This window comes from Hyperoodon ampullatus, assembly GCF_949752795.1.
Source record: "Hyperoodon ampullatus genome assembly, chromosome: 9".
NCBI lineage: Eukaryota > Metazoa > Chordata > Mammalia > Artiodactyla > Ziphiidae > Hyperoodon > Hyperoodon ampullatus.
Window position 1 is genome coordinate 56,716,193 of NC_136922.1, and position 26,119 is coordinate 56,742,311.

Sequence of the window (26,119 nt, forward strand, 5' to 3'; positions counted from 1 at the left end):
TTTAATTTTAGAAAGGTAACAATGTGCATATAACCTATATTACATAATGCTCCCAGCAGGATGAAAGGATCAAAGACAACACCCTTTATCAAACATATTGATACAGGCATACCTCATTTTATTGTGCTTCCCAGATATTGTATTTTACAAATTGAATGCTTGTGGCAACCCTGTGTCAAGCAAGTCTACTGGTGCCATTTTTCCAACAGCATTATTTTTAAATTAAGATATATACATTGTTTTTTACACATAATGCTATTGCACACTTAACAGACTACAGTATAGTGTAAATATAACTTTTACAGACACTGGAAAACCAAACAATTTGTATGACTTTCTTTATTTTGATATTCGCTCTACTGCAGTGGTCTAGAACAAAACCCACAATATCTCCGAGGTATGCTTGTGATTCCTGTACCAAATGAGAGTCACACAAAGTAGGCTAAAGACTATTAAATAGTTTTCTGCATTGAGATAGGCACAGTTTTCAAGACGTCCCCCCAGGATTCCCATTCTCTGATTAGTCAATCGAATACAGTCATCCCTTGGTATCCACGGGGGATTGGTTCCAGGAGCCCCCACGAGTACTAAGATCTACAGATGCTCAGGTCCCTTACATAAAATGTCATAGTACAATGAAAACAGCTGGCCACCCACATTCACAGGTTTCACATCCTCAGGTTCGACCAACTGTGGATGGAAATTTCAATTCGTGATGGTTGGTTCCACAGACGGGGAACCATAAATATAAAGGGCAGACTGCATATTTATTGGAAAAGAATCCGCCTGTAAGTGGACCCGCCCAGTTCAATCCCATGTTGTTCAAGGGTCAATGCTACTAATCTAGGTACTACAGAAGAGACTTTGCAGATGGAATTAAAGTTACTAATCAGCTGACTTTAAAATACGGAGATACCCTAGATTGTCCTAGATTATCCGGGTGGCCCAATGTAATCACAAGAGCCCTTAAAAGAAGAAGAGGAAGGTTGAGAAGTCAGTCGAAGGCGGATGGTGGAAGAGAATGGCAAAGAAGGGCTGAGGCAGAAGGGGAGGTCAGAGAGAGAGACTGGACCGGCCATTGTTGCTTTGGAAGGTGGAGGAAGGGGGGCACTGGCCAAGGAATGTGGACAGTCCCTAGAAGAACAGTCCATGGCCAACAGCCAGCAAAGAAGTGGGGACCTCAATCCTATAATCTCAAGGAACTGAATTTTGCCAACAAACTAAAAATGCCTGAAGTAGATTCTTCCCCAAAGCCTCCAGGAAGGAGCAGAGCCTGGATGACACCTTGACAGAGGCCTGTGAGACTCTAAGCAGGGGATCCAGATGAGCCGGACTTCTGACTTTTGGAAACTGTGAGATAATCAATTCTGTTGTTTTTTATTTTTTTATTTATTTTTTTTTTCTGTACGTGGGCCTCTCACTGTTGTGGCCTCTCCCGTTGCGGAGCACAGGCTCCGGATGCGCAGGCTCAGTGGCCATGGCTCATGGGCCCAGCCGTTCCATGGCATGTGGGATCTTCCCGGACCGGGGCACGAACCCGCGTCCCCTGCATCGGCAGGCGGACTCTCAATCACTGCGCCACCAGGGAAGCCCAATTTTGTTGTCTTAAGCTGCTAAATTTAGGGTAATTTGTTATGGCAGCAATACAAAACTAATATGTGTGTGTTCAAGTGAGATTTTTAAGGCCAGATGAGTTGCTGGAAATGTGCAAAACCTTTCCGTTTTCAGAGCTTCTGGGGTTTCAGAATTGCTCAGAAGGGATTCAGAACTATTGACTTCTGTGATTTAAATATGTTCAGTGAGCTTACCAAGTTAATAAATACTAACTAGGCTTTGGAACTTTCAATAAAACCTTGTTCTATATGCATTAAGAAAAGAAAAAAAAACTCCAATAATAATCTCAATACCTAAGTCCCTTTTAGTTGTAAAGCTTTCAATGTTAGCCAGTCCCTTCAAGACAGCTGGCCTCAGAGTAGCTCTTTAAAGGACAGTGCCTCTGTTAGCTAATAATAGCCAATACTTACTGAACACCTCCACAGCCAGGCACTATTCTGGATGCTTCATATACATTCACCCATTGAACCTGTCGAGTACCCCATGAGAAAAGTACTACTACCTTTCCTATGTTACAGGTGGAGAAGTCCAGGTACCAAGCAGCTAAGTGACCTGCCCGAGGTCACACAGCTAGGAAGGAGAACAGTTTCTAGACCCAGGCAGTCCAGCTGCAAAGGCTTTGCTGCTAACCACTTGGCTACATTGCCTCTCTGTTGGCACAGACACCATTTAATCACACACCTACAGCTGGCACAGTAAGTACAAAGTACCTGCTGCCCTGGCATCTACAGGCTAAATCTTTCTCTACACAAACTTTCGCACTGACCCCTCAAGTCTTTTTTTTTTTTTTTTTTTTTGCGGTATGCGGGCCTCTCACTGTTGTGGCCTCTCCCATTGCGGAGCACAGGCTCCGGACGCGCAGGCTCAACGGCCATGGCTCACGGGCCCAGCCGCTCCGCGGCATGTGGGATCTTCCCGGACCGGAGCACGAACCCGTGTCCCCTGCATCGGCAGGCGGACTCTCAACCACTGCGCCACCAGGGAAGCCCGTACTGACCCCTCAAGTCTTAATAATATTTCCTCTAGGAAGCTCAGTACACCAACCAACCAGCATAATCTGCTGCCTTTCCTCCTATCACAGTGTGAAATTCTGCAAAGCCATGCCTACAATTGGACCGAAAATCCCAGATTACCTTGTGTCATGGTTGTGTCCTTATTAATAATAGGGACATGCAAAATAAACTCATGGTGCTTGGCTGAGTTCACCACGGGAACCAATTCACAATCTTCCAGCTCAAGGATACAACACCTCAGGTCAAAGCAAGCTATACAAGGCCCAGCAGGAAGTCTTCTTCCACCTAATTTGTAATAACCAAGCATATTTTTTAAAAAATCAATCAATAGCAACAGCAAAAAAATCTTCATAGGTTTCAATAGGATTTACCCACAAGACGCTATGTTTATTATAATATGAGTGAGAACAGTTAAATTATTGAAACCTTGAACAATAACAACAGAAAGTTCCTACTGAAATATACATAAGGAGATGGGTGGCACACAGATACAAGGTTGGGGTCTGGACTATATCAAGATCATGGGGAAAAAAACTGATAGCAGGAGCTGAGTGTCAGAGGGAAAATAGACTAGATCAGTGATTCTCAAATCTGAACACACATCAAAATCACTCAGAGGGCTTTTGTTAAAACACCGTTTCCTGAGTCCTACTCCACCAGAAGTTCTGATTCAGTAAGTCTGTGTGAGGATCTTGGATGTTCATCTCTAACAAGTTCCCAGATGATGTGGATGCTGCTATGCTGTTGGTCCAGGGATGAAACTGGGAAACCACTAGCTGGTCTAGAATTGGACCCAGGCATTGGTAGTTTTTACAATTCCCCAAGTAATTGTAATATGAAGCCAGAGTTGAGATCACTGGGCTAGGAAAACTGTTAATGAGGAAGACATTAATGTAGAAATTTTGCATGAATTTGCATGACTGGGAAAGATGAAAAAGGTAAGATGTCCCTGAGGGTGGGCTTGCAGGCTAGTTCATGGCCTGTGAGAAGAGTCCTTTTAGAATCAAAAGGAGAGCCCTTCTGGACATTGCCCAGTAGCAATCAGCAGTGTACTTCAGGGAAAACCCTAAGCCTCTCCATCCAGGCACTGGAATTTCCAAGATCATTTTTGCAGAGGGAGGAATAAATCCACATCTGCTATTTCTCTAAAATCCTCTGGTATTCATATCCATGGCCATGTGTTACTAGTTAAATAAAAGACCTTTAAAAAACCACTGCCAGAGGGCTGTTTCAAAGCCATTTCACCACTTTGACTTTGAAGAATATTTATTCGCATGATAAATTTTAATTAGGAAGTTTATGTGATTATGCGCTTTAAATGCAAGGTACATAGCAAAGTGAGAATTGGGATTTTCTGTGACCTCTATTAAGCTTTGTTGTCTGTTACAATCTGAGCCACAGCTTTAGAAGAGGAATTGGGGTGGGACCAGAGTCAGAAAAAAATATTTTTAAAAAAGAGATATGGATTACATCCACATCAAAATTAGATCCAGAGAGGCAGAAAGTACTGGGGGAAAGAATTACTCAAGCGACAGCAGGGTACCTGATCTCTGCAGTGAAGTTTGGCTGAAGAATGACAATCAATCATTTTCATTGTGGAATTGACTTGAATTAATACAAAACTACTCAAGATAATTTTTGCAAAAAGAGGAGAGTGGTTTTTTTTAGTATGTTATTTATACCAGAAAACTTAGAAGCTTCCATTATTAAGATGGTTTGATTTTGTTTTTTCTCTAAATGATTATTGCTTAAGTGTTCAGAATCTCTCAGTGAAGTATAGTGTAAATCTGGGTTCATGGGCTCAAATCATCCTTTGAATAGGGCAAATTCTATGCATACCATGCTTTTTGTGCAGTGAAAATTAAGAGACAGCACAGTGCTTAAATTCCTTCTGTGTAGTCCTAGGTGGCCTGAAATACCACATTTTAGAGTCAATCCTTGGAGTTACTCCTAAGAGGCTGAAAAGTCACATACATGGGCTAAGAAGGGGACTCGAACCAGGCGACACATCATCATGGAATAATTTATCAGAGAACAGGTTCTTAACAGGACCAAGGTAGCTGGCTGATACCCAGCAGGGGGCAGGACAGAGCGTACTTGATGGGTGAGGTAATGGAAAGGGTAAAGCAAGGGCTGGAAAGGCCTAAGGCATACCGACTTTCCTACAGAGGGAAGTGATGGGCTCTGGTGGGGTCCAGAGCCAGGCAGCCGCAAGGCTGAATTTCACAGCATGCGTAGAGCTTTCCTGGGGAAACCTGACATTTGATACATCTAATCTGATCACTCACCTACTTACAGCAGAAGTTACTAAAATGAAAAAAAGTTAAAGCAATTTATTACAGGGTTTCAGTGGATATGAATAAGAAGAAGATGTACATGGGATTACAAAAGCCAATGAATAAAATTCACTAAGAATTCCCAGGTTTTATTGTCACGTGACTCGTTATTTTTGGTTAAGGCAGTCCCTCTCGGATCAAGTATAAAGGGATGTGCATTTGGCAGATCAGGGTTCTCATGTCAGCAAGTCTGTGGAATGAACTCAGCCTCAGTATTGCAATAGCACTCCAATCTATTCTTTGAAGGTCACCTTTACGCGATGTTCTCTTTGGCAGACTCTGTTGGCTACCTCTCAATATCCACTCCATATGCCACTAGCTAAGAGAACCCTGAATAGGTCAGAGATCCTCCCTTCTCCCACATGAGAGGAGAAAGACAAACTCACCCCGGCTACAGGGTAATCCTGATTATTATCAACTCATCACAGAGACACCTTTCCTTTTGCCAAGGAGTGGTTTAACAGCGGTTTGACTCAATTCTGGCCAACAAGACTTTGGAAGTTTCAGTAAAAAGGCTTTTCCTGGATCCCCAGAGTGAGACAGAGGGGTAGGAGGTCTTTTTATGTCCTCTGGACATGAGAGTGGCAAAGCAACAGAGCTGGAGCCACGCCTGGGGCTGCCCAACCTCTGGACTAACAGTTATGTGAGATTAGAATCTCCTATTACATAAGATTCTTTGAGTCAGACTTTTCCATCATTTTTAACCCAAAAAATCCCAACTAATTCATTATCCAAATGTGCCATAGGTAAACAATTTCATAATATGAATAAGTAAAATCACTGCCTACAGTAAACCTAAAAAGTTATACTACCTATGGGATTCAGGAATTATGTCTGAGAATCAAAGCCACTAATAAAAGAAGATTCTTAATATGTAGCTCAAAACACACCAGGTTTTTGTTTTCATGATTAATCAGATTTCCATACTACTATCAAAGTTATCTTTCTGAATTTACGACTTAATCACTTAAAAACTTTGACAGTCCTCCATTGCCAACCAGATAAAGTCCAGATAGTATGGCAATCAAGAACTCACTTAGACATACCTGTCAGGCCCCCAACCTAATATAATAGCTTAATCTCCTAGTTCCCCAGCTCCCTGAACTTTACACAACTCTGCCCCAAGGCACTTTCACATGACCATATCATTGTTCTCTTTTCTCTGCTTTAGATAAACCCTGTCCTAGCAAAGTCTTATACCGCTTAATACTCAGAACAAAATATCAATTTTTCTGTGAAGTGTTATCAAAAGCCCTTTAATGGGCAAGATCGTTCATTCCCTCCCTGGATGGATACCACTAGAATCAGCTTTGATCATCTTGCACTATAGATCACTGGATAGGTATTCGTTTCCTCCACACAGTCAAGAGTAACCTGAACACCAAGATCATTTCTCTGATCTGAGTTGAATCTGATTAGGGTTTACAGATTTCTAATCAAATCTCTTTTGGTTAGAAGAGAAAAAGACATGAAGAATTTCACTGGTGGGTAGGGAAACAAATGTAGCTCTTTTTTAATTGATTGTTTCAACCTTAAGGATATTAAGAACTTATTCTCTTAGAATTCTAATGTTGCTTTAAAATCCTGATTATCACCTCAAACCCTACTTATGGCTAACTATTATAATATTGTTAAAGCAGATATATCTGAGATCCTGTATTTCACCTAATTTAATTATTATGTGTAAGGCAATCCTCCTGAAAGACAAGTGACTGGAATGCTTTTGTTATTGATTCATGTGTTGGTTCAATATTTGATTAAAAATAAGAATAAGTGATAGCTGTCAGTCCTTGGCTTTTTTATGTAATAAGGTGATGATGATATACAACTGAATTAGCAAAATGAAGATAAGGATCAGTCTATTAAAAAATAGAAATCAGTTCTAAAGTAAAAAGTGAACCTGGTTGTCGCAGAAGGCAAGAAGTCATTCTTGTTGGCCCAGAAGGCAAAGAAGCACTTAAACATTAAGGGGGTCATGTCAAAAGGACATAGGAACCAAAATGAAAGGGTTCCCACTAGCCAACTTTGGGATAATTTGAGCATCACAAAGACTAATGACTGTGATCGAATGTAAACATTTCATAAATAAAAATGCACAAGTCTACCCTATGTTCAAAATTTTTAAAAGAGATACAGATGTACCTTTGTGTTTAGGGATGCATATATAAGGGGTAAAACTATATAATGGTATAAATATGGACTTTAGGGGCTTCCCTGGTGGCGCAGTGGTTGAGAGTCCGCCTGCCGATGCAGGGGACACGGGTTCGTGCCCCGGTCCGGGAGGATCCCACATGCCACGGAGCGGCTGGGCCCGTTAGCCATGGCCGCTGAACCTGCGCGTCCGGAGCCTGTGCTCCGCAGCGGGAGAGGCCACAGAGATGAGAGGCCCGCGTACCACGAAAAAAAAAAAAAAGGGCTGACCTGAGCCTTGCAGTAGCTTCCTCCTCACCCATGAGCTTGGCCTTCTAAAACCTATAAAAGGCTCCAGCCCCTAGGGTCCTATTGCCTCTAGGACTCCTTCCGGATGCCCCTTCCAAAACAACTTCCAGGTCTCAGCTTTAGGATTGGCTCTCTGCCTTGGGTCACTTTCTGGCTCTTTGTCAGACATACCCAGTGGTCCTTCCAGTGACTTCCAACCCAGTTCCCCTTTACTCTGGGCTTCGCAGCTGTCCCACTAACAACCGAGGTTACCCTGGGCTAAGCCCAGGAGACTTTCTGCCTGTGAGAGGAAGTTGTAAAGTCTAGTTTTAGGATTCCTAGATTAAAACTACCACTTTTCAACTCAGAATAAACAAGAGGAAATGAAATATGATTTAGCTAAGGCATAAGAGTTGTGAGGTCTACTTAAAGTTCCTTAGGGTATTCTACCAATGGTGGAATCCTACCCTTCAAAAACTGTCAAAAGTTCAAGATATATTTCAAAGGTAGAGCTTTATTATGAACCAAAGAGCTTAAGATCATAATCACAAGAAGTATGAAACTCTTTCCAGATTTACCATGGACATGGAATGGAAAACCTGAAAGCTTAGCAACTGTTTATACTTGACATCACCCCGCCTGTGAAATAGAGCTTACAGAAAAACAGCTGTTACTGCACCATTAAAAACTCAGAAGTCCACTCTGGAAACCAGTTTAGCATTTCTCAAAACAATTAAACATAAGCCTACCACAGGACTCAAAAATTCCACTTTTAGGTATCTACCTAAGAGAAATGAAAACTTACATCCACACAGAGACTTGCATGTGAATGCTCACAGCAGCATTATTCATAATAGCCCCAAACTAGAAACAACAATGGAGAGATATAATGTGGTATATCTATACAATGAAGTAACACTCAACAATAAAAAGGATGAAGTACTGACACATCTACATCAGAGATGAACTTCAAAAACATGCCAAATAAAAGAAAAAAGACACAAGAACACATGTTGTATGATTCCCTTTATATGAAAGGTACAGAAAAGGCAAATTTATAAAGATAAAAAGTAAATTAGTGATTGCCTGGGGCTAGAGATAGGAATGGGGATTAAGTTTAAATGGAAATGAGGGATATTTTTGGAGAGATGAAAAGTGTTTTAAAACTGATTTTATGGTAGGGCTTCCCTGGTGGCACAGTGGTTAAGAATCCACCTGCCAATGCAGGGGACACAGGTTAGAGCCGTGGTCTGGGAAGATCCCACATGCCACGGAGCAACTAAGCCCATGCACCACAACTACTGAACCTGCGCTCCAGAGCCCGCGAGCCACAACTACTGAAGCCCGCGCACCTAGAGCCGGTGCTCCACGACAAGAGAAGCCACCGCAATGAGAAGCCCGCGCACCACCATGAAGAGTAGCTCGCACTCACCACAACTAGAGAAAGCCTGCGCACATCAACGAAGACCCAATGCAGCCATAAATAAATTAATTAAATTTAAATTTAAATAAATAGATAAATAAAACTGATGTTATGGTAATGGTTGCACCACTCTGTAAAGTTACTTTTAAAAAATAATTAAATTGTATAACGTGAAATGGATGAATTTTATGATAAGTAAAAATACCTCAATAAAAATTTTTTAAGCTTTTTATAAAAATAAATTTATTTATTTATTTTTGGCTGTGTTGGGTCTTCGTTGCTGCACGTGGGCTTTCTCTAGTTGCGGCAAGTGCGAGCTACTCTTCATTGTGGTGTGCAGGCTTCTCACTGCGGTGGCTTCTCTTGTGGAGCATGGGCTCTAGGCGTCTGGGCATCAGTAGCTGTGGCACGAGGGCTTCAGTAGTTGTGGCTCACGGGCTCTAGAGTGCAGGCTCAGTAGTTGTGGCGCACGGGCTTAGCTGCTCCACGGCACGTGGGATCTTCCCGGACCAGGGCTCGAACCCGTGTCCGCTACATTGGCAGGCAGATTCTTAACCACTGCACCACCAGCGAAGTCCCTCAATAAAAAATTTTAATGAAAAGTCTTTAATTTTATGCAATAAATGTTTCTAAAAGTTTGTGCATATCGGGTTATATTTGATAAGATAAGCACAAATAAAAGTAGCATTGGGAAAGAAGATATAATAATAGATACAGAAGAAATTTTAGAAATTATTTTCTAGAAAGCATGTGTGGGGAATTCCCTGGCTTCCCAGTGGCTACTCCACACTTCCACTACCAGGGGCCCAGGTTCAATCCCTGGTTGGGGAACTAAGATCCCGCAAGCCGTGCTCAATGATGTGGACAATTCTTTGGGAAAATGCAATTTCCCAAAGTTCGCTTAACAAGAAGTAGACGAATACATCAATACCCATCAAAAAATAGCTTATCAATGTCTTATCTATTAAAAGTGTTACAGGACCAGTCAGGATAAAGGTAAGGACTTTTAAACATTAAAATATATATGTATGAGTCCTATACACACAAGATAATGTTTCAGGGAATTTTTTGTAAGTGAAAAATACCATTTTTTACAGCTTTTAAACTCTGATACCAAAAAAAAAAAAAGACTAATGCCAATCTCATTTATGATTGCTGATGCAAAAATTCTAAATAATGTAACAGCAAAATTATTTTAGTAGTTAGTAATGGGGTACCTAAAGAGACTGGATCTTATAATTTTAAGCTATAAAACATCTTAAAATCAGTTGAAGCATTCTAAAATGAAAACTAGAATTTGTGATTGGGCAACCTTCCCTTTTTGGAGGGGCAGGTCCCCCTAGAAAACCCTCATAGTTGTCTGAACTGTGGGGAAAGCTTGAATCAGTAGAGAAGAGCAATTACACTCACCTCAAGGTGTTAATTGCAGAGCTAAGCCACTACACGTCTGTTGCTTGTCAAACTGCTCCACTCCCCAAAAGCTGTCTGTCCTTGTCTAAGCACTGGATCAGAGGAAATTAGGAGCCCGAGTTAAAGTAGGAAGGCTGTGCAATCCTGAGCTTTTCTTCACTTCATGCAGGAGGAACAACTGTGACAAGGAAATGTATTCGGTGCTCTGAGCTGTAGGCACCCCACATGGGATATTGTTTAAAGTTAAATAAGCCATCCTTTGGGAAAGGTCTTTCAAGCCGTGGGAGTCAAGTCAGATCATAACTCTGAAAGCAGCGGTTCAGTTTCACCTTCTGAGAGTGGATGTCCCCATTGCTTTTCACCTTGAAAGAAAATGTAAGGAGCCTTGGACTGGGAAAAGTAAGGACTTTCCCTTTTCTCTGCCTGGCTCTGAGCAGAGGATATGTCTGTGTGCTCCCAGTGGTATCAATGACCTCTACAAGAAGGCCTGTGATTGGGTTTGGACTTGTGGGTTCTCAGCGGGACCACTCCTGGCAGATATAAGCAGCCATCACTGGTGGAGGACAGCTGTGCCCAGCAGCGCAGCTGTCATGAGGGTCAATGCAGGGGATCTATCGGAGGCAAGAATAGAGTGGCAAGATAAAAGACTAGAGAACAAATCTCACAAACAGTTGAGGGAAAAAAACACTTGGAGATGGAGGTAATTTACAGAAGGAAGGCCAGCTGGGACTTGTGCCATAGTAATTTACATAAAAACAGGAGGTGTGATTCCATTTTATAGTCACAAGGAGAGAGGCCAGGAACAACGAGTTAACCAACATAACAATGTAGAGTTTATCCTCTACAGTCAAGAATAATTTCTAATAACAGGAAACATTACTGTACTAAATCACAATAAGTCAAATAAGAAAATCCATGTGTTCACTTGCATTGATTAAAAAGGCATTCAATAAAATCTAATACCCATTCCTTTAAAAAAAAAAAAGAAAATTTAAACAAGATATAGGATGCTGGTTTAACTAGCTAAAGACTAGTTAAACTAGATAAACTAGATAAAGACTAGCTCTCAAAAATCAAGAATCGACATCCTACTTAACAATAAATTCTAGAGATTTTCCTATTACCAAAAGAACCAAGACAAAAATGCTATTATCATCAAATAATAGAGTTCAGGAACTTCTAGAAAAAGCACTAAGGTGCACAATAGTAATAAGAAGTATCATCTTGAAAAGAAAAATAAAGCTCTCATGATTTTCCAGTCATGTTATTGTCAAAGTAGAAAACCTAAAAGAAACAATGAAAAATCATTAGCAATATTAAGAATGACACCAATAATTAATTATAAAATGTGATGGAAAAAATGTCCACAGTAGCAACAAAAAAAATACAATCCCCATGAATATGGTCTACATAAAATGTGCAGGACCTACAAAAACCAAAGTACTAAATTTTATCGATAGACAGAAGAAAGTTGCTTAAATTAAAAAAAACCAACAACAACTACAATGATACTGATGGAAGGACTTAGTACCATAAAAGGTGTACTTTTCTCAAATTCAATTATAGGTTTAGTGACAGTCCAATTAAAATTCCAAAAAGAAAGTGACAAAATTACCCTAGATTTCCACCTAAGAAAAGGCAAAACTATCTAAGAAATTTTGCAAAATGAAACTAAAATAACAAGAGAGTTTTCCATGCTAGATACTGAAACACTTGTATAGCTACAATAAATAGTATGGTGGTACTAGGCCCAATAACTAATGAATAGATCTTTAGAAGAGATTGCTTTGAGAAGACATTAAAATACACAATAAGTAAATACAATGAATAAAGGATAAGTCAGTACAGAAAAGAATGAATAATGCAACTTATGGTGTAGAAAATACCAGTTACTTCTGCTTAGACTGTTATCCAAAGTCTTTCCTGTGGCCTAAGAGGATTCTTCTAACTTTCTACATGATTTGGGCCCTTCTACCTTTCCAACCTCATTTAATAACCTCTTGGTTCCAGTTCCAACCTCCTAAGCCATCTTCCTGTCTCTCAAATATACTGTTTGTTCCTGCCTCAGGGCCTTGACACCTGCTGTTCTCTCTACCCCTTCAGTCAAAAGTCATCTCCTCAGAGATGGCCTGTCCCTGACAACCACTGCTCAAATAGCACCCTCACCTCCATATCAGGCACTTGCTATTAATGGCACTATCACTCTCCGAAATTATTTGTTTACATGTTCATTGTTTTTCTGCAAACTCCCTAAGAATAGGGTACTTATTTCCTTGTTTGTCCTGAGACCTCAGGGTGTAGACGAACTCTTAGAAATTATTAGAGGCTTAAGAAATGAATATATATGTATACATATGTATGTATGTACACGTGTGTCTGCATTCATATGCATTGTGTACATACATGTGTGTGCCTTGTGCATAAACATATGTGCACACATGTTTATATACACATGTGTGTGCATAAAATGAAGATAAGGATGATTATTGATAAGAACTATCCAACACAGATTTGTGTTCTACACAAAAATTTTGTATTAAATGTACATATAAACAAATACCATAATGAATTGAAACAGCAAGATAGTTACAGATTCATTAATAACAGTGAAAGATCTCATGCTTTTCATTATCATCACATAACATCATCATTTTTAATTATAATCTTATCCTCGTCACTTATTTTTATCTACACTGTAAGCATTCTATTTACCACATTGAAAACAGGGCATGGTTAAGTAAATGAGACTCTTCCAAACTTAACCTTCGATTCCAACTGAATTCATTCCCTGCCTTTTACCTATTGTGATTCCTACTTTCCTTGCAAATTCAAGAGTCCCAGTGGAAAGCAAGCGAAAGATGACTAACTGGCAGATGATTCCCCTAAATGAAAGAAGACAAGATGGACTTGCTCATTTGAATAGAATTTGGGTGTTCCTTGTCTGACCTGGCTCCTGCTTCTCCTCCCACCCATCCTCAACTCCCACCCCTGGCTCTACATCACCTCCCATCTGCATGGGCAACCCATCTACTGACAGCTGTCACGTTTGAGTCCCTGGATGCCCTCCCTACCCCGCTGTGCCCCCGTGAAGTAGGAAAAAAAAGAGACTGATATAAGAATCACAGAGTGACAGAAACTATTTTTATTGTTATTGAAATAAGATGAAAGTGAAAAAATCTATTTTTTAAAAAGTCAAAATTTAAGAATTGGATCATCTCAAGATCTGATAGCTGGACAGCAGAATCCCTTCCACATACACACAACTATATTTAAAATAGATAACCAACACTGTTAATCAACCATACTTCAATATAAAATAAATATTTTTATCAATTATTGACAAAAAAAAGATGGGTTCTCTCTTTATCATTATGTGTTTCACATCTAAAACAACCAACTGCAGTCCACATGGAGTATTTGCTTCTTTGTATGGTGTGCTGTGTGGGGTGTGTGTATGTGTATATGTGGTTTATTTCTGTCAGGTCACCAGTTGTAAAAAGATCAAGGAGTTCTGAAAAGAAATTTTTTCAATATTTTTGCATTGCTTTGGGCAGTTTAATTATCCACTTCGTGAAGAAGACAGGAGAGAGTTACAGGAACAGACCTGGCCTGAATTACTTCAATAATAGAGTTAAATATCTTTATTGACCCTTATCTTTTTTCTCTTTTCTTTTTTTTTTATAGAGCAGGTTCTTATTAATTATCTATTTTATACATATTAGTGTATATATGTAAATCCCAACCTCCCAATTCATCCCACCACCACAACCCCCAACTTTCCCCCCTTGGTGTCCATACATTTGATCTCTACATCTGTGTCTCTATTTCTGCCTTGCAAAGTGGTTCATCTGTACCATTTTTTAAGATTCCATATATAGGCATTATTTGTTTTTCTCTTTCTTACTTCACTCTGTATGACAATCTCTAGGTCCATCCACATCTCTACAAATGACCCAATTTCATTCCTTCTTATGCCTGAGTAATATTCCATTATATATATGTACCACATCTTCTTTATGCATTCGTCTGTTGATGGGCATTTAGATTACTTCCATGACTGGTTATTGTAAATAGGGCTGCAATGAACATTGGGGTGCATGCGTCTTTTGGAATTATGGCTGGGTATATGCCCAGTAGTGGGATTGCTGGGTCATATGGTAATTCTATTTTTAGTTTTTTAAGGAACCTCCATACTGTTCTCCATAGTGGCTGTATCAATTTACATTCCCACCAACAATGCAGAGGGTTCCTTTTTATCCACACCCTCTTCAGCATTTGCTGTTTGTAGATTTTCTGATGATGCCCATTCTAACCAGTGTGAGGTGATACCTCACTGTAGTTTTGATTTGCATTTCCCTAAAAATTAGTGATGTTGAGCAGCTTTTCTTGTGCCTCTTGGCCATCTGTATGTCTTCTTTGGAGAAATGTCTAGTTAGGTCTTCTGCCCATTTTTGGATTGGGTTGTTTGTTTTTTTAATATTGAGCTGCATGAGCTGTTTATATATTTTGGAGATTAATCCTTAGTCTGTTGATTCATTTGCAAATATTGTCTCCCATTCTGACAGTTGTCTTTCCGTCTTGTTTATAGTTTCCTTTGCTGTGCAAAAGCTTTTAATTTTCATTAGGTGAGATTTCTTTATTTTTCTTTTTATTTCCATTACTCTAGGAGGTGGGTCAAAAAGATCTTGCTGTGATTTATGTCAAATAGTGTTCTTCCTATGTTTTCCTCTAAAAGTTTTATAGTGTCCAGTCTTACATTTAGGTCTTTAATACATTCTGAGTTTATTTTTGTGTATGGTGTTAGGAAGTGTTCTAATTTCATTCTTTTATATGTAGCTATCTAGTTTTCCCAGCACCACTTATTGAAGAGACTGTCTTCTCCATTGTATATCCTTGCCTCCTTTGTCATAGATTAGTTGACCATAGGTGCATGGGTTTATCTCTGGGCTTTCTATCTGTTTCCATTGATCTATATTCCTGCTTTTGCGCCAGTACCATATTGTCTTGATCACTGTAGCTTTGTAGTATAGTCTAAAGTTGGGGAGTCTGATTCCTCCAGCTCTGTTTTTTTCCCTAAAGATTGTTTTGGCTCTTTGGGGTCTTTTGTGTCTCCATACAAATTTTAAGATTTTTTGTTCTAGTTCTGTAAAAAATCTCATTGGTAATTTGATAGGGATTGCATTGAATGTGTAGATTACTTTGGGTAGTATAGTCATTTTCACAATATTGATTCTTCCAATCCAAGAAGATGGTATATCTCTCCATCTGTTTGTGTCATCTTTGATTTCTTTCACCAGTGTCTTATAGTTTTCTGAGTACAGGTCTTTTACCTCCTTAGCTAGGTTTATTCCTAGGTATTTTATTTTATTGTTGCCATGGTGAATGGGATTGTTTCCTTAATTTCTCTTCCATATCTTTCATTGTTAGCGTACAGGAATGCAAGAGATATCTGTGCATTAATTTTGTATCCTGCAACTTTACCAGATTCATTGATTAGCTCTAGTAATTTTCTGGTGACATCTTTAGGGTTATCTATGTAGAGTATCATGTCATCTGCAAACAGTGACAGTTTTATTTCTTTTTCAATTTGTATTACTTTTATTTCTTTTTCTTCCCTGATTGCCGTGGCTAGGACTTCCGAAACTTTGTTGATAATAGTGGTGAGAGTGGACATCCTTGTCTTGTTCCTGATCTTAGAGGAAATGCTTTCAGTTTTTCACCAGTGAGAATGATGTTTCCTGTGGGTCTGTCATATATGACCTTTATTATATTGAGGTATGTTCCCTCTATTCCCACTTTCTGGAGAGTTTTTATCATAAATGGTGTTGAATTTTGTCAAAAGTTTTTTCTGCATCTACTGAGATGATCATATGGTTTTTGTTCTTCAATTTGTTAATATGGTGTATCACATTGATTGACTTGCATATATTGAAGAATCCTTGCATCCCTGGGATAAATCCCACTTGATCATGGTGTATGATCCTTTTGATGTTGCTGGATTCTGTTTGCTAGTATTTTGTTGAGGGTTTTTGCATCTATATTCATCAGTGATATTGGCCTGTAATTTTTTGTTTTGTAGCATCTTTGTCTGGTTTTGGTATCAGGGTGATGGTGGCCTCGTAGAATGAGTTTCGGAGTGTTCCTTCCTCTGTAAATTTTTGAAAGTTTGAGGACAGGTGTTAGCTCTTCTCGCCTGTGAAACCACCTGTCCCAGACTTCTTTTTATTGGAAGATTTTATTTTTTTTCAAGATGTTGGGGGTACGAGTTTATTAATTAATTTATTTTTGCTGTGTTGGGTCTTCGTTTCTGTGCGAGGGCTTTCTCTAGTTGTGGTGAGCGGGGGTCACTCTTTATCGTGGTGCACGGGCCTCTCACTATCATGGCCTCTCCTGTTGCGGAGCACAGGCTCCAGATGCGCAGGCTCACTAGTTGCGGCTCACCGGCCTAGTTGCTCCACGGCATATGGGATCCTCCCAGACCAGGGCTCGAATCCGTGTCCCCTGCATTAGCAGGCAGATTCTCAACCACTGCGCCACCAGGGAAGTCCTGTTGGAAGATTTTTAATCAGTTTCACTTTCATTACTTGTGATCAGTGTGTTCATATTTTCTATTTCTTCCTGGTTCAGTCTTCGAAGGTTATACTTTTCTAAGAATTTGTCCATTTCTTCTACGTTGTCCATTTTATTGGCATAGAGTTGCTTGTAGTAATCTCTTAGGATGCTTTGTACTTCTGCCGTGTCTGTTGTAACTTCTTTTTCATTTCTAATTTTATTGATTTAAGTCCTCTCCCTCTTTTTCTTGATGAGTCTGGTTAATGGTTTATCAATTTTGTTTATCTTCTCAAAGAACCAGCTTTTCATTTTATTGATCTTTGCTATTGTTTTCTTGGTTTCTATTTCATTTATTTCTGCTCTGATCTTTATGATTTCTTTCCTTCTACTAACTTTGGGTTTTGTTTGTTCTTCTTTCTCTGTTTCCTTTAGGTGTACGGTTAGATTGTTTTTTGAGATTTTTCTTGTTACTTCAGGTAGGCTTGTATTGCTATAAACTTCCCTCTTAGAACTGCTTTTGCTGCATCTCATAGGTTTTGGATCATCATGTCTTTGTTGTCATTTGTCTGTAGGTGTTTTTTGACTTCCTCTTTCATTTCTTCAGTGATCTCTTGGTTATTTAGTAATGTATTAATTAGCCTCCATGTGTTTGTGTTTTTTTATGGTTTTTTCCCTGTAATTGATTCCTAATCTCATAGCATTGTGGTCGGAAAAGATGCTTGATATGATTTCAGTTTTCTTAAATTTACCAAGGCTTGATTTGTGACCCAAGATGTGATCTATTCCAGAGAATGTTCCATGTGAACTTGAGAAGAAAGTGTAATCTGCTGTTTTTGGATGGAATGTCCTGTAAATATCAATTCAATCTACCTGGTCCACTGTGTCACTTAAAGCTTGTGTTTACTTATTAATTTTCTGTTTGGATGATCTGTCCATTGCTGTAAGTGAGGTGTTAAAGTCCCCCACTATTATTGTGTTAGTGTTGATTTCCTCTATTATGGCTCTTAGCATTTGCCTTATATGTTGAGGTGCTCCTATGTTGGGTGCATATATATTTATAATTGTTATACCTTCTTCTTGGATTGATCCCTTGATCATTATGTAGTGTCCTTCCTTGTCTCTTGTAACATTCTTTATTTTAAAGTCTATTTTACCTGATATGAGTATGGCTACTCCAGCTTTCTTTTGATTTCCGTTTGCATGGAATATCTTTATCCATCCCCTCACTTTCAGTCTGTATGTGTCCCTAGGTCTGAAGTGGGTCTTTTGTAGACAGCATATATATGGGTCTTGTTTTTGTATCCATTCAGAGAGCCTGTGTCTTTTGGTTGGAGCATTTAATCCATTCACGTTTAAGGTAATTATCGATATGTATGTTCCTATTACCATTTTCTTAATTGTTTTGGGTTTGTTTTTCTGGATCCTTTTCTTCTCTGTGTTTCCCACTTAGAGAAGTTCCCTTAGCATTTGTTGTAGAGCTGGTTTGGTGGCGCTGAATTCTTTTAGCTTTTGCTTGTCTGTAAAGCTTTTGATTTCTCCATCGAATCTGAATGAGACCCTTGCCGGGTAGAGTAATCTTGGCTGTAGGTTCTTCCCTTTCATAACTTTAAATATATCGTGCCACTCTCTCTGGCTTGTAGTTTCTGCTGTTCACTTTATGGGAGTTCCCTTGTATGTTATTTGTCGTTTTTCCCTTTTTGCTTTTAATAATTTTTCTTAGTCTTTCATTTTGTTACTTTGATTACTATGTGTCTCGGCGTGTTTCTCCTTGGGTTTATCCTGCCTGGGACTCTCTGCACTTCCTGGACTTGGGTGGCTATTTCCTTTCCCACGTTAGGGAAGTTTTTGACTATAATCTCTTCAAAGATTTTCTCTGGTCCTTTCTCTCTCTCTCCTCCTCTGGGACCCCTATAATGCGAATGTTGTTGCATTTAATGTTGTCTGAGAGGTCTCTTAGACTGTTTTCATTTCCTTTTTTTTTTTTTTTATTGTGTTCCATGGCACTGAATTCCACCATTCTGTCTTCCAGGTCACTTATCCATTCTTCTGCCTCAGTTATTCTGCTATTGATTCCTTCAAGTGTATTTTTCATTTCAGTTATTGTATTGTTCATCTCTGTTTGTTTGTTCTTTAATTCTTCTCGGTGTTTGTTCTTTAATTCTTCTAGGTCTTTGTTAAACATTTCTTGCATCTTCTCGATCTTTGCCTCCATTCTTTTTACGAGGTCCTGGATCATCTTTACTATCATTATTCTGAATTCTTTTTCTGGAAGATTGCCTATCTCCACTTCATTTAGTTGTTTTTCTGGGTTTTATCTTGTTCCTTTATCTGGTACAGAGTCCTCTGTCTTTTCATTTTGTCTATCTTTCTGTGAATGTGGTTTTCGTTCCATAGGCTGCAGGATTGTAGTTCTTCTCGCTCCTGCTGTCTGCCCTCTCGAGCCTTTTCTTTCTGAGGAATCTTTCACAGTAAAGTATAACACCAGTTCTTGACCTCTAGAAAGATCCAGTGTGGCCGCAGGACTAGTTTGACCAGGCCAGGCCACATGATTGGTTTTATTAACATATCTGTCCCAAAGAGTGAAATTTCACACCTGTGTGACCCCTTGAAGGAGTTGAGAACTGCTTCCCACCCTTTATAGTCTTAATAACAGGGGAACTCGCTGTGCTTTTCATTTTTCACCATCCCATAGTCTTTATCTGCCTCCTGTACAAGTTACAACCTAAAGGTTGAATTAGTATATAATTTGGTTACAGATAACCTTGTTTACTGAACATTCAGAAGGAATATTATATAATGCTACTTTTCCTTCCTTCCAATCTAAAAATATGTATTATTGGATCTGTCCGCAACTGGAATCCAGCTACACAAGGACTTACTTAATTTGTCTCCAGTTTCAAACAAGACAAAAAACTCTACCTGTTCCATAGCCCTATAAATTGCTTCATAAGGAAAAAAACTTGGGTTAAAGAGTTCCCAAGATGGTGGAGTAGGACGACCCTGCGCTCACCTTCTCTCAGGGTCTCTCACACCAATATGACAACTGTTTACAAGAAACTGGGCTTCCCTGGTGGTACAGTGTTTAAGAATCCACCTGCCAATGCAGGGGACATGGGTTCGTGCCCTCATCTGGGAAGATGCCACATGCCATGAAGCAACTAAGCCCACGCGCCACAACTACTGAGCCTGCGCTCTAGAGCCCACAAGCCACAACTACTGAGCCTGCATGCCGCAACTACTGAAGTGTGCGCTCCTAGAGCCCATGCTCTGCCACAAAGAGAAGCCACCACAATGAGAAGCCTGTGCACGGCAACGAAGAGTAGCCCCCACTTGCCGCAACTAGAGAAAGCCCGCACATGGCAACAAAGACCCAATGCAGCCAAAAAATGAAAATAAATTTATATACAAGAAACTACCAGTGTGAAAGACCAGAGCCTACCAGAAAAGACCTTCTACAACTAAAGATAGAAAGAAGGAACCACAGTGAGACAGGTAGGAGGGGCAAAATTGCAAAAGAGTCCAAACCCATACCAATGGGTGGGCAAGCCACAAATGGAAGAATAGCTATAACTGCAGAGATTCTTCCCAAGGGGTGAGGGGTTGGAGCCCTACATTGTGCTCCCCAGTCTGAGGGTCCAGTGCCAGGAAAATGAGCCCCCAGAATGTTTGGCTTTAAAGGTCAGCAGTGATTACTTTTGGGGGAGCCAGAGGGCTGTGGGAAATAGAGACTCCACTCTTAAAGGGTACACACAAAATCTCACATACTCTAGGACTCAGGGCAGAAGTAGTCATTTGAAAGGAACCTGTGGCAGACCCACCTGCTGATATTGGAAAGTGTTCCAGAGAGGCAGGAGGAAACTGGAGACCGAGACACGGGCGGCAGCCATTTTGGGGAGCTCATTCTACCACGGAGACACTGGTGCTGGTGGGCACCATTCTGGAATCCTCCCTCTAGCTTATCAGCTCCAAGAACCAGCCCCGTCCCACTCACCAGCCTGCAGGCACCAGTACTGAGACATCTCAGGCCAAGCGACTAGCTGGGAGTGGACACAGACCCACCACCAGCAGGCCAGCTGCCTGAAGACCTGCTGAGCCCATAGCCAATCCTGGATACAGCCCTGTCCATCAGAGATCCCAGGACGTGGCCCCACACACCAGGGTGCAAACACTAGATCCGGGACCCCCCAGGGTCCTGCAGCTAGAGACATGGGGAGCCTGCTCCACCTGCAGTGCACAGGCACCAATCCCAGAACCCCCTGGGCTATAGCCCTGCCCATCAGCCAGCCAGTTCTAGCCTTGGTACCAGCCTCACCCACCAGCAGGTGGACATCTGTCCCCAAACAACTGTAGCCCTGCAGCCTGCCATGGCAGGACCCAGTCCTCTCACCAGCAGGCCAGCTCCAACCCTGAGACACCTTGGGGCCCTCAGCCAGTCACCCCAGGATCTGACCCCATTCTTCAGCAGGGAAACACAACTTCGGGATACCCTGGACCCTGCAGCCAGCTGTATCAGGAACTGGCCCCACCCAACAGTGATCCAACACCAGCTCTGGGAGCCCTGGACCCTGCAGCCATAGACCCCAGGACTAGACCCTGCCCAGCAACGGGTCAACTCCAGATTTGGGACACCTTGGGCACCTCAGCCAGTGGCCCTGGGATCTAGCCCCACCCACTAGCTTTGGGACCCCCAGGGCCCTTCAGTCAGAGTCCCCAGGACCCAGCTCCACCCACCAGTGAGCCAGCACTAGCCCTGGGACTCGCTGGGGTTCCACAGCCAGCCTTGTCATTACGCAGCCCTACCAACCAGTGGCCAGCAGCCTCCACACAAGGCAGGGACTGACAACCAGCTGAACAGGGGGCCAGCCATGCCGACCAGCACGCCCACAGTAGTCCACCCACCACAACAGAAGGACCCACACAGCCCACATAGGGGGAACCCCTAGAGTACATAGCTCTGGTGAGCAGAGCTGCTGGAACATATAAGATATCACCTACAAAAGGCCATTTCTCTAACACTGGGAAACATAACCAACCTACCAGATACAAAGGATGAAATTTTGCATTTTCCACAACATGGATGGACCTAGAGGATATTATGCTTAGTGAAATAAGTCAGACAAAGACAAATACTTTGTGTTGTCATTTATATGTGGAACCAGAAAATAAAATAAATGAATCAATATGTCAAAACAGAAACAGACTCATAGATATACAGAACAAACTAGTGGTTTCCAGTGGGGCTAGGGAAGAAGGAGGGAGGGGCAACATAGGGGTAGAGGATTAAGAGGTAAAGATGACTATGTATAAAATTAATAATCTACAAGGATATATTGTACAGCACAGGGAGTGTAGTCATTATTTTATAATAACGTCAAATGGATATAGCTTTGAATCACTATGTTGTACACCTGAAATGACTATAATATTGTAAATCAGCTATACCTCAATAAAAAAAATTGTTTTAAGAAGAAAAAGTAAAAAAAAACAACCAACAAACTACATTAAATAAATGTTAGTAAGCATATGAGTGAGGAAAAAAAAGAAAGGAAGGAAGGAACGGTGGGAGGGAGGGAGGGAGCGAGGGAGGGAGGGAGGAAGGAAGGAAGGAAGGAAAACTTATAGAGCATCATCGATTTTTCATCTTTCTGCTCCTTAACCAATATAACCACTAGACAATATATAAAGTGAAACCATGAAATAAAAACATTCTCTATAAAAATAAGAAAAAAAACCTTTGTATCAAATCATCCTAGACCATAAAGCATAAAGAAAATAGATACCTGACATCTATGTTTAATATAGATCCCATGCCAAAAAAACAAAAACAAAACCAAAAAACTTTGCATATTTCTCAGCCCAGGAAATCTCTATTTATGCTATTATTTTATCCTTTGTACTGCAATAAGCAGAAGGGAGGTTCTTGCCAGTATCTAGAAAGAAATTTTGCTTCACCCTTAGTATTCTAAGCTTCATGCTCTGATAAGTATGGCCATATGTGTCTCTCCTTCAGGAACAGAAAACTATAGTGCTCGGATTCCTCCAGAGGAAGTGAGATGGCTTGGGCAGAATGAATAAATATCCTTTCTTCGTTGGGGTACTGAAAGTCAAGGCATTACAAATGTCAGAAACCAGAAAACAAGGCAGCGGGTATCTACCAGAACCATGATTCAAAGGAAGGGAAAGGAGTCATTGAAATAGAGACCTAGAAACCTGACTTTCCAAATCATACCTAGATGTGTATGCTCAGCTTTTTTAGAAGCCAGCCCCAAACATTTGCCCTCTTTCTTTTTTGCTGCTTCACTCTTCCCCAATTGATAGCCTCCACCCTCATCCATCACCTCCTCTGTCTCCTGGCCTATTCCAGCCTTTAGTTTCTAAGTCAATATGACTTCCCAACCTAGAATTTAGTGCCTATTCTGGGCTAAGGATACAACAATAAACGAAAAAACATCTCAGCCCTCAATGACCTTAAATTCTAGATGGAGGAAAAAGACAAAAAAATAATAAATTTAAAAATTTTTAAATAAATTAAAAATTAAAATACAGAGAAGTAGTTGACTATATGACAATGATGGTCATCAAATTTTTGACTGGCAAAAATGGCAATTTCATGAGTCAAACTTTATATTAAATTGTGATAATATTTTTAAAATTAAGCAAGGGAGAATAGGTAGTAGGGTGTATGGGAAAGTGAGCACAGCTTAAAACAGGGCAATCAGTGTCTAAGTGGTAGAATTATATGAGATTGTTTTTCTACTCTTTCATTATTTTTCTAAGGAGCATGCATTCCTTCATAATGAGTTTTTTAAAACTTTATGACATTAAAATTGCTGAAAAACTGAAACAAGTCATACAAACATGTAAATTTTAGGGTATTTACATCAAGCAGGAATATAAGATACAGATCATATTAACACAATCTTATTCACACCCTATGAAATTAGGGTAAAATACAGTGTGGTATAAAACATCTAATATTTATGTTCTAAGCCATAAATTTTAAAAATAAGAAAGAAACTATTTTAATGAATATTGTAGAAATACAACTTATGTTACATTTTTTAAATGTGCATGATCAAAGAACAAAACACTCCCAACTGTTAGAAAACCCAAATAACAGACTGCCATCTAACACATGCTTTTCAGTATTTAAATTGTTTGTGAAACAAAAATGTGGGGAGAGGGAAGCACTACTTACAAAATGTACCTACCTACAAGGCAGCTTAATCAAAAAATAAACTAATATATAACTTAAACACTAAAGCAATAACTATGGTATGATGAAAACTTTGTAAATAAATTCCAGAAAAATTAGGATACTAGTAAAATTAATTATTAAATTAATTTATTAAACATAGACTAAAATCTAAAAGGAAGAAGTGAATTCTCCTGGATACTGATTGACCTCGCTCAATAATCTTAACAGTGCACATGTGCCCTTTCCTCAAAGGAAATCTCTAAACCAGCACTGTGCAACAGAACTTTCTCCAATGTTGGAAATGTTCTGCCTTGTCCTATAAGGTAACCACTAACTACACATGGTTACTGAGCATCTGAAATGTGGTTCATGCAACTAAGAAACAGAATTTTTTATTTTTTTTTAATTATTTAATTTTAATTTAAACAGCCACAAGAGGTTAGTGGCTACCTATCCAGTTAGTACAGCTCTAAGAACTGCCTCTTACATCCTTTTTTTTATTAACTCAGAGTCTTCAACCTGGCTGATTCCCCACTGTAGACAAATTAGGCTCTAGTTCTCACTCTCGGTCTACCGTACTATCCTCCTGGCCTCAAACTTTCTTCCTAAGTTGTTGCATAGCTGATTTCAGCAAAGCTGTGGTCCAGTGCTGCTCAGCTCAGAAACACTGGCTGACAGAGCCCTGGTCTCTTCCTGCTTGCCCAGGATAAGAAGTGGGATATTAATGCTTTTTAAAAAAAGTGAATAGACAACTAAATGTCCTGTAAGACTTCTTAGATACTAACCCAGAAGGAAGAGATTAAATCCAGTGATTTATCAAAAGCCACTCCCAAACTTAAAATTCTACTATTCCAAACCTAAAATTCTAGGTAATGACAATTTCCAAAATTATATAGTATTTACAGAATAATTCCAGTACCTTAAACCTTACAAAAATCAATTCCCAAATCAAAGCATCTAATGGCATTATTTGGAATCACACTATCATGCAACCAGTCCCCTGACTCACTGAGCAAAAAGGGTAACTTACCTTTTCTGCTGTTCTTAAGAAAGATATTTTAATACTCAAAGTATTATTTTCATAATTTATTGTCATTCATAGGAACTTAGGTCATATATATCTTTATGCAAAATATTGGAGTAAATCTTTCCCTCAATTTTACATTCTTAAAGCTGTTACACTTGTTCAATTTCAAGCGGATACCCATTTTCTGTTATTTACCAGACTTTATAACTTACAGTCAATAGATACAAGTTTTAAATATAATATTTAACTGATATTGGAAAACGAAGTAAAATATAGTAAGAAAAAAATTTTTACAGCAGGATAAGAAACTGGATTCAACGTGTGTCTGAAAACAGTGAGTGCAGCTCAAGAAAAACTTACTGATTTAGCAGGACATCAAGAATAAATGATGTTCCAAAGGCACCCAGCAGGAAGCTTGCCTGGTCAACGTGAGTCAACTGCAATATCAGAAAGATAAAAGGTATTTATTATTCAGCCATAGAGATCAGATGATAAGCACTTCTCATGATCATTTGAAAGTTTTATAATATAAATTAGGAAACCAGTTCAACATAGAAATTAAATAAAAACAAATTAAAATTTGCACCTTCTTAGAAGCTATTCACTAATCTAAAGTAAAGTACCACTTAATCAAGGAGGGCAAGTACCCTCCCTTTCTGCTTTATCTCAAGTGGTTAAACATTTCATTTCCAAGAAGACTGAACTACACTTCATTCTGTTTTAGATGACTGACTCCTTTAAAATTAAGCTTTGTAGATTAAAAAAGAAATAGGGAAAAATATGTTCAATACAAGAGTAAATTAAGATGATGAATGTGATCTATTTACAAGGAAGACATCTAAACTTCTAAAAAACCCTTTTTATCCTATCTCAAATACATACTTTCAAAGTAATAGTTCAGTTCTAATTTACCAAATGTAATTTCATAGAGGTTTCCACAATTTCCTAAGAGAAAAACTGAGCCTCTGCCCATCTACTGCAAACATCACCCATCAAAAGTTTATTGGGAAAAAAATCACTATTTCCTATGCCAATCTAGGGACTCCCAGAGAAAATCACAAGGGACTCTAAAAAACATACAGTGTTACCAATAACATTAATATTAGCGTATTGAATAACCACATGTAA

General features: G+C 39.6%; 1 protein-coding gene across 1 annotated transcript in view; it reads right to left on the minus strand.

Moving 5' to 3' along the window:
- Nucleotides 1–26,119, minus strand: part of ADAM22 (ADAM metallopeptidase domain 22) — a gene marked incomplete at its 5' end in the record, with an annotated part of 228,826 nt that overhangs the window by 171,871 nt on the left and 30,836 nt on the right. Inside the window, 1 exon segment of the mRNA XM_079711160.1 lies at nucleotides 25,352–25,428. Coding sequence (XP_079567286.1) covers nucleotides 25,352–25,428 — 77 coding nt within the window.